At 41.4% G+C, this 14222-nt stretch overlaps 2 protein-coding genes across 3 annotated transcripts; one reads left to right on the top strand and one right to left on the bottom strand.

Annotated features, from left to right (window-relative positions):
- Positions 1-249: 249 nt before the first annotated feature.
- LOC135487576 (exportin-4-like) lies at positions 250-9908 on the bottom strand. 2 transcript variants are annotated; one of them, XM_064771466.1, is made up of 21 exons: positions 9793-9908; positions 9357-9462; positions 8481-8622; positions 8123-8264; positions 7787-7903; positions 7274-7543; positions 6874-7031; positions 6458-6632; positions 6067-6243; positions 5575-5845; positions 5205-5385; positions 4743-4902; positions 4464-4633; positions 4072-4252; positions 3697-3901; positions 3193-3462; positions 2966-3057; positions 2661-2791; positions 2323-2440; positions 1981-2073; positions 250-1686 (listed from the first exon to the last, which is right to left on the bottom strand). In XM_064771466.1, exons 1-21 carry the CDS (start codon positions 9904-9906, stop codon positions 1489-1491), a joined length of 3471 nt encoding a protein of 1156 aa, XP_064627536.1. In that variant the 5' UTR covers positions 9907-9908; the 3' UTR covers positions 250-1488. The 2 variants fall into 2 exon arrangements, with proteins under 2 accessions (XP_064627536.1, XP_064627537.1); XM_064771467.1 differs by having other exon boundaries at positions 8481-9162; positions 9793-9804.
- A 108-nt stretch (positions 9909-10016) lies between these two features.
- LOC135487578 (superoxide dismutase [Cu-Zn]-like) lies at positions 10017-12553 on the top strand. Its single transcript, XM_064771468.1, has 5 exons — positions 10017-10177; positions 10493-10586; positions 11096-11165; positions 11413-11530; positions 11848-12553. Exons 1-5 carry the CDS (start codon positions 10118-10120, stop codon positions 11953-11955), a joined length of 450 nt encoding a protein of 149 aa, XP_064627538.1. The 5' UTR covers positions 10017-10117; the 3' UTR covers positions 11956-12553.
- The last annotated feature ends 1669 nt before the right edge of the window (positions 12554-14222 follow it).

Below are 14222 nucleotides of genomic sequence, written 5' to 3'. Positions count from 1 at the left end.
ATAAATCCATTGAACAGTGGTGCTTCGTTAGTCAACCGATGACCTTTTTTTGGGGTTTGATCGGGAATTGTAAACTCGTTCCAATGAATGTAATGAGCAAACCACTCCCTGCACTGAATGAACTTGTGTTTACATTGTGCTATCGGTACAACACCACCGATAATACCTGTATAGATCTGCTGGGATTCTGCCACCTCTCTGATATCTGCATATTGGTGCATAGAATGAAGAAAATTCAATGCTGCACAAGCATCTTTTATTCCATATTTGGTTCTCAATGTCATTACGAACATACATTACATACAAATACACAATAAAAAGTACATCAATTTCACAAGGGTGGAAGAACAATCTTCACTGGGAAGATCAGAAGCACAGTTTATTAGGTTCAGTTCAGTCACGTCTTTGATTTACAATCCATTCTGTAATCAGTCGGGCTCTGTTAACCGCCTGCAGTGCCACACTAATCACAACCATCATTTTATTGATTGATCACAAGGTTTCACAGAAATCATTAACAATCTTAAGCTGAAATCACATCAGCATAAGTCAAAGTCCTTGGCCTAGCCATGATTCCAAGAAGGGAAACTGCCAAAGGAATGAATACACAAAAACAAAGAACAACGTTGTTGAAAAAACATGAAATTTCATTGGCTAAACAGACTTCTCCTAAGTGTAGTGGAACAAATATCATGTAATGATCCTACATGTCCCATGTCAGGTAGAACTGATTATATTCTGCACCAGTACATGTAAAGGCACATACCAACTGCTTTACATTATCGTTATCAAACCCAATTAGGACATGACGATTTCTTCAAATCGTTATCAAATCAATAAATATATCAACAAATAGCGTATAAAATGCGGAAGAACACATCAAGAATAACAATTTTATCACAATATAGCTTCAGGTAAACACATGATCAACTGTACACAGTACAGCTCACGACCCGCTGTATCGGTCATTGATAAAAATTGACATTATTTCATGAATAGAATCTTTAAAGGAAGACTGTCGGCGTCTGCTTTAAGTAATTTCTGGCCAACCTCCCCTGCGGTATAAATCAACCTTCGCTTTTTGGCAAAATGTATAGATTTGAGCAAAATTCCTCGTCCACCTCCCCCCATGTACATGTACTTGAGGCAGTTTTCTATACAGGTCTTGATTGCATGACACGCAATGAATTCACATTACTCAACAGAAAGCCAAGTGTTATGAAGAAGCAGCTCCATACACAATATTGAACCGTTAGCAGCACAGTGGACCAAGTCAAGTGTTGCTTTATCTATCACATGAGGAAGCAGTCTGCTTGGCTATCAAACTGAGCTCAACCAAACAAGTTATAACTCATAATCTTACTCGCAGCATCGTGTCAGCATGCAGAAGCAGGATACGACCTGAGCAGCCCCTGACTCAGTCCCAACAGCTCAGCTGATGTGGATCACACTTAAAATGCATTCAGCAGACAGTTGTCCTTGCCCACATCATCTAACACACAAGAATCCTCGCACTCCGATGAGGAATTCCTCAAAGTTCTGAAGGAATGCAATGCGTGCTGATCGATGGAAATTCCACTTAAAATCCGGCGGAGTGAGTTTATTAAAAGCAGCAACCAATCGCTCCTGAGTGTGTTTGTCCGTCTGCGTCTGCAGGAGTTCATTGACCAACGCGTGGTAACGTTCCTGAAAGAAGGATGACACAATTGATGGCACGACATATCACAATGTTATGAAACCTTGACCTTGGTAGGCCTTCACATACAAGTTGTCATAGCAGTTCTGGCTTGAATTTCGGTGGTGATTCCAAGCTATACCACCAGTGTCGGGACGTCTGTCTCTATATAATATTTGACTTTGTACCAGTCGGCTGGGGGCATTGACTGACCTAGATATCTCCATATCACAGGAAGAGCACCATTACAAAGTGTCATCAACAAGAGTGAGAGAAAACAGCAAGAAAATGGATCAAAGACTTACTTGGTGGCAGCAGACTAATGCAAAGAAGGTATTGCTGGTTATTTCCATGAGGTCCATGTCAAACGAATCCATAACGATGAAATTTAACAGCCCCTAAAGATAAAACAAATCATATGAATGTTGAGATTCCATCTGGCACAACAACATTAACACTCTCTGTAGTGATGTTTCAGGTCATTTTTGAATTGAATAAGAGTAACACTTCATTGTTAAGGTCACCATTTGGACTGACAACTGGAGAGGTGTGGCCTTATCACTGATGGGAGAGTGAATAGAAGACCAATATGTGACTGAAATCTACTGAAATCCCGAGTCTAAATCAAGAAGAGAAAGCCTGTTTACCTGCAGGAAGTGTCCAAGAGCCACATGCACACTTGTACCAATCATATCCACCCGGTTGATGTGGATGGCTAAGTTGTAGAGGAATTCCAGGCAGAGCTGAGTGATATCTGGCCCATGACTGACGTGAGTTAAGGAACTAACAACAAATGCATCAGTTGGAAGTTTTGAATTGATGCACTCAAGTTTGTGAGGGAGATGCGATTTAAGTTTCAAGATGTCACTGATTTTGACGACAAATATTCTCATGCTTTCAATTCGCTCAACAGCTTTTTTGACATCTATGGACTGATATTTTAACTCTCTAAAGCCAATGACTGATATCAGAAATCAAAGGATACAGTGTGAGGCCCTTCTGAACGGAAGACATGAGGAAGTTATAGAGTCCTTCTGGAAGCTCACAGATCTTCTCGGGGTAGATTTCAGCGATGTAGGAGACAAGTTTATAATACTGGGAGCACAGGTTAGGGAACTGAAAGAAATAGAAAAGACAATGAGGCAATTCCAACTTAGAATATGATGGTAGACTGCTGGAAGGTGGCTTGTTCTGTACTCTGCCTCACTCAATGAACAAAACATGCCTAGCCTTTCATATACGTTTATGAAACTGTAAGTAGAATCAACGTTGGCAGTATACTGAACTTACCTGTAGCATCTGTTCTGATATCAAGGGCATGACTAGGTTGAGTCCATAGAATACTGTCATGCTCGAGTCATTGTCGTCAGAAGCTGAATCCTCTACAAGAGAAAAAGAAGGACGATTGAAGACAGAAGTTAGTTGTAAAAACACATACCGGTACTATAGAGATCGTGGATTAAACTTGGTGCTTCCTTCCTTTCTACTGAAGCTACTGACCCAGGCCGGAGACTTACCTAGAATATTGATGTTGAGGAAATCTTTTGATATGATATTGATCAGCAGATCTAGCACCAGAACGAGGTCAACCAACTGTTCTTCTTCTTCGTCCTCCTTGATGAAACGTTTCCCGACGTTGTGTTTGGCGTATGATTGGATGAGTGTAAAGGATGTATCGTAGAGCTTCTGACAGCCGGAATGATCAAGGTAGCAAAGCTGTGTGTTGGCCACATCTACGAACATCTCAAGAATCAGCTGCACCATATCCTCATGATTATGGTACAGACCTGGAAAAATCACGTTTAGTTCAATTAATTTTAGATACATGAAGTGATAAGGAGGAGCAGGACTGCTCAGAATCAGGTAGTCACTGGCATACTGCCAGAGGGACAAAAAATAGCGACCGGTGTTAGAGAGGACTAACTTGGTTGTTTAAGTTCGTCACTTTTTCTCTGTGCACATGTACTCTGAAGAGTTGGACGTTACAAGGACAGTAACACAGTAGAACAATAGAGACTCACCATAAACATTCACAGCTTCCACTAAGACAGGATGGAGAAAGTCGAAGATCTGCTGGAAGTTTTTAACGGATGTCGCCTCGGCAATGCCACAGCAACAATGAAGGATGTCCTGCACCTCGGCCTTCACCTTGATTTCTTGGTAGACTCGACTGAGATCCTCTCGCTTCAGAATCGCTTGGAATCTCCTGTACATGCCATCCAGCACCTGCAAAAGTGAGTATTACATTATCCCTTGTCAACAAGTATAGCTATTTTAGAAACTATAGGTTTAACCAGAAGACTGATCATGACACTAACAGTGCTTATCAGCAAGTACGAATCGAGAACTTTCCAACAAATTCTGAAAACACAAACATTAGTTTTGACAATACAAACCTGTTCTTTATAGAATTCCCTCAACTTCTCATCACTCGTCATGGACTTGGAAGTAGCCATTACGAGAGCTCGAGACAACAACTTCTTCACATCCGGTGGAAGCTCAGACACCGGCAACTGACTCTTGCTGTGCAACTCTGCCAACTTCATCAGTTCATCACACCATACAACAAAATTGGCCCTGCAAATATACATGAGTATGATTGTCAATAATCTGTGATAATTGAACAGTTTTTTTATCTGTTCCATTCACCTTTATAGTTGTAGTAACTACCACAACCAACACTCAATCGGACTTGAACTTACATGGATGAGAGCACATTTTTCAGACAGGCCCAACAGGGCTCAAAGGGACAGCTCAATATAATCCACACACCAAAAACATAACTCACCTGTCTCTGTTTTCCAAAAGAATCACAAGTAGTTCCGCCGTATCCTTCGACACACAAGGTTCTGTGCCCCAGTTTAGTAACGTCGAGACGATCTTCTGGAGTAGGAACGTTACTGTCCATTTAGCACCATCCGTGTCACGACCAAAGGCAGTACACAAAGCCATACTCACCTGAAACAAACAACATTGGCAATTTTACAAAATATTTTGTAAATAAAAAATTTGACAAACAAGAAACCATTTCTACAAGACTTTCTAAAGTAAAACCCTCCGCACTCACCTCTTTGTAATATTTTTCGTTTGGCACAAGATAACTTTTCACCCATCGACCAAGAAACCACATCGTCGAGCTCGCAACTTGTGGACTAAGAATCGATGTAAAATTGGCAGCCAAGGCTTGTTTCTCCATCTCACAATATCTGAACACAGCAGCTATTAGTCTGAAAGTGAAAGAATGCATCAATATGGATGTCTCAACTGGTTCAAGCTAACAATCGATTGAAGATAATTTTACCTTTTTTGCCCAAAGGCAATAGGAGATACCAGTGGAGCAGACTTTGTCAAGTGATTTTCTAGGTCTGAACATTTGACTCTCACGATCCACATCAGGTCACACACGTACAGGTCCTGATCCGCTGTGTGGGCTGCAAAAGCACACAATGGAAGTTCCAAAACTTACTTCCTTGTCACTGACGAATTACCATTCAAATGATTTTGAAAATCTTGCAAGATGGAGTAATACCTGATTGTACTATCCACACTTTTCTCCTCATTTACGACATTCTTCAATTTCTGCGACGGCGAGCCTAACACTTGCATTGTGCTGTTTAAGTTCACTTCGTTAGCTTGGCTGAGAGAAAGCTTTATGATCTCGGGGGGAATCATGGGCACCTCTCCTTCGCGGTCTTCCGTCAGAGCACATGCTAAAAAAACAATTAATTGGCAGGTTGAGAGAGCGTGAGAAGTCGGAGGTGTTTTGACATCAAATTTATGGCTTCTCCACAGACACATGAAGTAGGCTAACTGAATTTAGCTCAGATTCAGAACATAGAGCTGACATCACAGCATTAACTGAAAATACAAAGAAAAAACTGCAAAGGGATGAATCATACCAGAAATCAGAAAAAGCCAGTGTAAATCCTCATACAAGTTGTGCAGCTCATTCAGATTCGACAAATCCATGTTTTGCTGGAACTGCGCCAGAAAGTCTTGCAGTTTGCTCACCCTCTCCTCGACCACCTGGGCAAGGAGCGGGATACTATAGTCAGCCACGTGGCGGCACAGCATCCCGATTGTCGTCAGCTGATCCTTGAATCGGATTCTGTCCTCTTCGTCTTCTTCCATATACTCCTCGTCGTCTGCTGTCGCTTGACCTTCGGGAGTCTGAAGCGAAATTATCAAAGAATCCATAACAAGCAGCAGTTGCACAGAAACGAAGAAATTCTAAAACTAAAGTGACAAACTACTCTATCATTAATACCCACAAATGAGACCCCTCTTCCTAGAAACTGACATTTCCACCAACCATTCCCATTTACAAATGTCTCCAACACCAAAGTACAAGTTAAACTGTAAGCTTATTAAGAACATGGAAACAGCATTACCTGACCACGAAGTCCATTTGGAGGACCTAGATGACACTGCAGGTAACTATTGATGATTTCAACAGCTTGTTCATGTAGTGTGCCCGGAGGGATGAACTCAGGATCTGCCAGCAAGGCCGCCCAGGAATCCAAGAGTTTCTCATACGCTTCTGTGTAAGGTTTATCGTCTTTGTGCATCTGAAAGAAAATCCAGGTTAAAAACACATGAAACGTTACCAAGGGCTATAGAAATTGGAATCAAAGTATTTCCAAATGAAGTAATATCATTCTTAAAACGAACGTCTGCACCTGGGGCAATTCAAAAAAGCTGCAACACCCTTGACTTTAATAGATTGTGCAGAAATACCAGTGATAAGCAAAGGGATGAATGGAGAAGAATAGCTGGACTTACTGTTTCTTCAAGAGCAGCAGCTTGGCAGAACTGACACGTCATCTTCTTCATTTGATCGAGAAATGATTTGAAGAGGGTGTCGGGGACTTGTTTGAAGCATGCGGGAGGGAAGAGAATCACCAGTGAGTTGATTGTGTTGGAGAGGCTGTAGGCTTCGTATTCCTGAATCTCAATGCTGAAAGAATTTATGGAGATTTTAGGATCGTTAGATAAGACTGATACTAGTACTCATCAGAATTAGGTTTTTAACAACCACATGGCCAAAGATGTTACCCAATGGCACAATATATAACCTTGCTTTTCAAACTGGTAAAATTGTCAAAGAGTGCCCAATGGTATGACAATAATTTTGGTCAACAGCTTAAAATGCGGTAAACATGCATATTATTGGGCAAGTCAAAGCAAAGGTTACCTACGTAGTAAATAATTGTAGAAATCTCTCGAGATAAGCAACGAGGTATTTAGTCTGGGCGTCATTGTCAGGGAAGATTCTGCCATTCATGGAAGCCAGCTGCGAGAGACAACGTAGGGAGAAATGGCCCAGATCTTCAATATGGTGCACTTTCTGATGAAGCTGAAAAATTAAAGTGTAGCACTGGAGACATCTTCACTGGTTTCCTTATTTCCTACCTATACATGTATGTTGGCTCTATAGCAACAGCATATTCCACAGCAGTTTCCAGAAGACTGCCATATTGGCAATCAACTATTTATTCAGACTCGGACCAATTTACATTATTTGAGGTTCCATCAACCTCCGAGCCAAAACATACAAACAAACATACAAAGTGTATGTTGATCCAGCAGAGTCTTTACCTTGAAGAAAACATCGAGGACTTGTGGATCCAACAGCACCTCACGCCAAACTGGAGTAGGCTTCAGCGTCACAAACTGAGCACAACCAAACGATCCAATCTGGCGTCTAGGAATGAAATTCTGAACAAACTCCCAGCTTAGCACTTGTTCCGATAGCGCAAGGAATTTGTGAAACATTAGGGTGATCTCGGGGTTCATTGGTCCATTATAGTTCACCAGCTGACCAAGGACTGGCATCATGTATGCAAACATTTTCTTCAGTTCATACTCCTAGAATTGAAAAGCAAGAGATATTAACTTTAGATATCATAATGTCTAGATATACTTGCATGAAAGTTGATAAGATGTGACCAACTCTTTACATGGCAATAGAAGGAACAAATGAACATTTCAGGAGTGGGCCTGAAAATAAAAGTGCTCAAAAAGGATTTTCAGATTTACAAGGGCTTGCCATAAATATGTACACGCAGAGGCACTGAGAAAGCCCAGTAACGTACGAGATCTAAACAGTACCTGGAATGCTTTCTTGCACTTGTTATGGAACTCCCATGGAAGACCAATACTGCTGCTCCTGCTGGTTGTGGAGTACTCATTCAGCAATGCTGTCATCACAGAACACGCAATCATTTGCTGCAAAAGTACGAAAATGCGATTCAAACTTTCCAAGACAAATAAGAGACCATACAACACATATGTCAACTTCTCAAGTGAAAGGTTATCCAGAAAACATTGTAGATTTGAACTCGATGTTAAACAAGGGACCTCTGGCGCACAATACCACACAATACTCCACTACAAGTGGGATTTGCATTGTTTCCAACATCGATGAGCTGAATACTCCTTGCTTACCATGGTTATATCTCCACTACCAATGAGATCAGTGAGGTCCTTGTACAGTGCTTGTCTGTCTGTATGCTTGGTGTCCAATGTGCCACGCTTGACCATGACACCAACAGCAGACAGGATCTGCTCCCTGACATAACTGACCAAACTGTAATAGAAAATCCTTTGATTCAATCGTCTTAGATTGAGAATGCAGAAGAAGAAGATATAGTCGGAGGCAGAAACCTTTGCCAAAGAGAACAAATACTTCTAGGCTACCATCAGAGTGACTGTCAATGGCAGCTGCAAGTGCAAGTGCAAAGCTACATTGTACGATGGAAGATGTGATTACCTGTATCAAGCACGAGTGTTGGCAACAGCTTACCTTTTGTTATGAATGGAATAGTGCAGAAGGAATGTCTTGAGGGAGCTAATGTCTGATGGCTGCAGGAGATTCCATTCTCTTATGATGCTTTCTTTGATGGTTGTTGCAGTATGAAACAGCACATAATCATTCTTGCTATTTTCTGAAAGTTAAAAGGTGTTGTTGTATAGTAATTGTAAAACCTTTCTTATGAGTAGCACTGTAATGTGTAATTCTTGGAATTAAGTGTGCGGGATTATTGGAATTGGGTTCAGATAAGATACCTGTGGATAATCGTGGAAAATTCCCACGGTCTACTTTTAATCCTCCATTCTCCCCAGCGTGATCAATTACGTCAGCATTGATGCGGCTCCTCATTGGATGGAGACGCATCAACGTTGCCCCCTGATTGGTGCAGACAAAGCTGCACGTGAATACAAAACAGCTGTCCGCACGCTCTCGGCAGAGAGAGATGGAGAGAGAGCGAGAGAGTTATTCCAGTCTCCCGAGTATTTCTAATCACGTGCACGAATCGTCATCCCAACGAACTATTTTATCAAATATGACTTTGGTGTGTATAATTTTGTAAAGCAGTGTTAGAATAAAGGATCCGGACGTTAGAAGGCAAATTCAGGACTTCTTACTTTTGTAACCTGTGCAAATACAACATGGCGACCTTCCCAGGATTTCTTACTTTTGTAACCTGTGCAAATACAACAGTGTATAAGAATAAAAATATTTTTCATAGAGATATTGTCCTCATTTACGTTGTTCGTAGCTTAGCTTTTTCGCTGGGTTATTTAATGAAATGAGTTAGCTTTGTCGACATACTGTTACTCAGGGTCAGGGAAGCATTTTCCCCCCATAACCGGGTTAAACTGTCACTGCTGTCCTTACCTAAAATGAAGCGACATGCTTCATAGGGGAATTTCATCTTTTTGAATGTCATGAAGACATGTTCTGCTGCCTTGTGCTGTTCAGAACTCACTAAATTTGGAGGAGCCTGAAGGTGAAAAGAAAGGCAAATCAACATCACAACATCGGCTTGATTGCAGAATCCCTGTCACACCCTGACAAATGCTTCAAAAAAGAGAGGTTTTGGTAAGAACCTTTTGGTACTGATGACCTTTTTTGGCATCAACATCGTATTCACTGATCTACACACAAAAATAAATGATGGATAGCGAAAATTATACGGTTTTGCCTCCAAAACCAACATCAGCGCCACCAACGATCAAATATAGAACTATAGAATGAAACTTTAGTCCACAAAACCTGACGATGTTGATGAAATGGTTGGGTTCAGATCACCAAAAATAAAATGTAGACGTACAGCAAGTACTTGAGCTGCTCCTTCCAATTCCGCTAGCAACTGATGTTGCTGAATATTGCCAAGATCACCGTCATTTTTCATAACCGGATTCAAAATGCACCCCGAATTCGCCATGATGGTTGGAAGAAGTTCTTGCGCTACGCAGAGATAAATATTTCTTCAATTTCCAGTTACCGAGCACTTCAACGCTGCGCACGACTATTTGGTGACTATTTGTATTTTGCACTCGGCTCGCAGAATCTGAAATTCATGAAATTAGGTCACCCTTCCGAATTCTCTTCTTATTTTTTCCTGAATTACTCGTGTTATTTCTCATCCTAGAAGTATGACAACTGCCAAATGTGTACTTGAGGGTGAAGTGAAGGGTACAATCACCTTCGTTCAGGTTGGCAACTTTTTTTTTTGTGAATTCTACGATGAAACAGGCATACCCGTGCCGGTCAAAATAATGCCAAGGCCTGTACACTACCAATATACCGTGGCCAAGGCCTCCCTCATTGGCGTTTGCGGTGACAGTGCATAAAAATACGCATGGGCTACCGTATACTACATCCGTCAGTACTAACAATTCACTACCAGTTCCAAATAATTGTCATTGGCCTCGGTTTGTGTGTCGAAATACAGGCCATTTATCATTAGAACAACTCACACAGTCACAGTAAATCCTTAACTCAGAATAAGTCAATTCTGATCCTTTCAGAATGCTGGTGAGGTGACTGTTTCAGGGGAGGTGACTGGGTTGTCGCCAGGAAATCATGGCTTCCATGTCCATCAGTTTGGTGACTATTCCACAGGTAAGTTCATACCGCTACTCTACCAGACCACTCATGACTCATGACTCCAACAAGAAATGTTCTCATCCCACTATAGTTCATTTTCAATTGGGACAATTTTGATACCAATTTCACTCCATATACAGCAGAACCTCCCTTAGCGGACACCTCGCTATTAAGGACAACCTCTCTATTAAGGACACTAGTTTTGGTCGCAATTTGGTAGTTTCTATTCAATTTGACCTCTCTGATCAGGACACCTCTGTATTAAGGACAGCACTTGCCAGTCCCGAAGGTGTCCTTAATAGAGAGGTTCTACTGTATCTGTAAAGTTGAGCTTATTTCAATCAAGACTTTCACCCCAAAGTTGTAACTGAAAGATTTGTTTTTGTCACTTCAATAAGGTTGTTGGGTACCAGGTTGAGTTCTGAACTCTCATGGTAAGAATTGAAAAATAAAAATAAGTTCTTATGTTGACGCATTTGACTATGAAATAAACATAGTTCATCCATGATTATTTTTGTCTTCAGGTTGTACTGGTACTGGGGGTCATTTCAATCCACATGGAAAGGAGCATGGAGCGCCATCTGTCGAAAATAGGTAACTTGGGCAGATTTAGAAGATGAGTGATTGAAGTAAATACAAACATGTTTATCCAGATTACTTACCAGGCCACCAAAAACCCAAAGTAATTAAGCAGAAAATTCTATCAGTATCACTGATGTGGTGCCATCTTGCATTTTAGACTGGAGGTATTCAGTTGCCGAACATGCTCCGCCGACCACTATTTCCAGTAAAATGTGTTTTGTTCCTATTGCAAAGATTGTGTGATTCCTCTTCACTGCAGGCATGTTGGTGATCTAGGCAACATCACAGCTGGTGATGATGGGAAGGCTGCAGTCAACATTACAGACAAACAAATCACTCTGACTGGTGAACACTCCATCATTGGTAGAGCGATTGTGGTAAGTACGATGTATACGGTTGTGAGAACTTGAAACTTGGGGAAAATCACATTCCAAAACTGAAATTGCTTCCTTTTCACCTTGACTGGGGCAAATAGAAATCCCAAACACTGGTAGAACACAGGACTAAGGCATGGGCAAAATACCAACAAGATTCTTGCCAATTATGTGACATATGTAGTGTTTTCTATTCAAAACTGTCTCAGTTCTTGCATGTCTAATATGAGACTGGAGACAGAATCTTATATTGTGATTGACAGCTGTCACACAAAGCAGTGACTGAGATTTGTTCTAATTGATATTCTCTTGTATTTCAGGTCCATGCTGGTGAGGATGATTTGGGTCTTGGTGGCCATGATGACAGCAAGACAACCGGACATGCTGGTGGACGTCTTTCATGCGGCGTCATTGGTATTGCAAAGTAAACGACACTTGTGATATGTTATCAATTCAGAGGCAGACATTTTGTTTAACAACAAAGACCAGGGACCCAACTCGACCCAATGATTACATGTAACTTATTTTACAGGTGATATGGCTAAGGCTTAGGTCTCCTTACCAAATCATTCTTGGTCTTTAAAGGATAGCCCTCACTAGATGTAGATAATTATTGTAAATAATGAAAGTATGATCATTGAGTATTTCATTGCAAGTCATCTTAAAGAACAATATACTCTGAAATAAGATTTAATTGGTCATCATGTGCTAATTAGTGATTGGTTCATTACACTGTAATATTGATGTTCAACTAAGTAAGGAAAGAATTTGAAAATTGAATGGAATGTACCATACTTGTGATTCCCAAAGCTGTGTGAACTAGATTCGAAACTCTAATTGACCAGTTGAGTTGCTCATATTCAATATGTTTGGTGGTTGTCACTGAATCACCATATCATTCCTCAATCCTCAATCTCTTTTGTAATACAGTCCAACCACTGTGATTCTTAGTCCCATTTGTCATTGTACTAACAAGTGAACATCAATCATGTAACCAAAAATAAATGGCTGTTTGATAATTTGAAATGATTGTGACTTGATGGTTGTTAATGGATGTGAATAAGTATGGAAGATAGATCAGAGGGCACTGTCATGACATGAACAATGCTACAGTCAGGACAGCTAGACAATGGCCGAGACACAGCTAAAGGAAGGCCAATGGTAGGATGGGGCATTCTTGTGACATGGCAGAGATAAAGACAAATCATTGTGATAAAGACGGATCAATGAGAGATTGGGACATTGTTGTGACGACTGTCCCAGCTTAAGACAGACCAATGCTAGGGTGGGACACTGTTGAGATGATTCCTGGACATGTCAGCCAGAGACGGGGCATTGACAGACCCACCTAAAGACAGACCAATGCTGCTATAGGATTGGGCATATTGGGTTAAGACGCCGCTAAAGACAGACCAATTAATGCTAGGAATGGGCATTGTTGTGATCGTGATGTGGCTGAGACACAGCTATATAAAGACAGACCAGTGCTAGGATGGGGCATTGTTGTGACGATGGGTCAAACGCAGCTAAAGAAAGACCAATGCTCGGATGGACATTGTTGTGACAATGGCTGAGACAAAGCTAAAGAAAGTCCAATGATAGGATGGGGCATTGTCGTGGGACGATGGCCGAGACACAGACGACAGATAAATGAAGTGTGGCTGAGACACATCTTAAGACGGATCGAGTGCTCGGGTTGGAGATTGTTGTCAACAGGAGAGACACAGTTAAGACCATCAAAGACGCTGAATGCCGCCACTGCTTCAGAAGTATAGGCCTATCTGTGTGTTTTTGTGTCGGAGTTGACACTCGGCGCTCCGCACGGCCGTGATTTACTCCTGGCCGGTGTAGAAGTTTAAAATGTCCTAGGATAAAATGTCCGGGAACAAAGGATTCTATTATGCGCTTCAATCTCTGAGCTATTGACTGTCAGGGTCTCTATAGAACCATATTGCAGAATACAATAGGGCCGGACACTTTTTCCAGGGGGGACACGTTTTACTTTTACACCGGCACTGATAAGCAAGCACTGGGTGTTGAGCTAGCTCAAGGACACACAGCAGAAACACTGCTGACAGTCAGTCCAACCTCGGACCTCGCTCGAACCGGCCAACTTGATGCTTTAAGGTGACACTTAACTGTTTTGGAAATGCGTCGATCAATCCGTGAATGTTGGCGCGCTTTTGTTTGGGCCACCACGGAGCTGATAAGCCACCACTGCAATCCAAGCTTTAGACGTCATGGCCACTTCAGAACTGTCAAAATACAAGGCCGGACACTTCTTCAAGGGGACACATTTTCGTTCTACACCGGCGATTACATTATGCTGAATAAAATACGGCAGCAGCTGTGGTGGTTCAGACCTACAAAATGTATATGCACTACATCATGTCTAGCACAAATGGATTTGGGCATACGTAAACGAAGAGAAATCTCAACCTCTCTATTGAAAACACGGAAGAAAGTTTTCTCGTATCTTGATCTGGGTTTATTCGATACATCACTTCATATACACGTCATATTATACTGAACAGATACTTTTATATACATGTACATGTACATCATGCATAATTTAAAAGCTCGTACACAATATGATCTTTAGAGCCAAGAAGTACAGAAAACAAATGACCACGGTTCGTTGCATTTTACGCAAATTCAAAAATTGACCAGGTGTATTACGTTCCCCCGATTGTTT

Source organism: Lineus longissimus, chromosome 5 (genome assembly GCF_910592395.1).
Source record: "Lineus longissimus chromosome 5, tnLinLong1.2, whole genome shotgun sequence".
NCBI classification, from domain to species: Eukaryota; Metazoa; Nemertea; class Pilidiophora; order Heteronemertea; family Lineidae; genus Lineus; species Lineus longissimus.
This window is presented reverse-complemented; position numbering and strand designations above follow the sequence as displayed.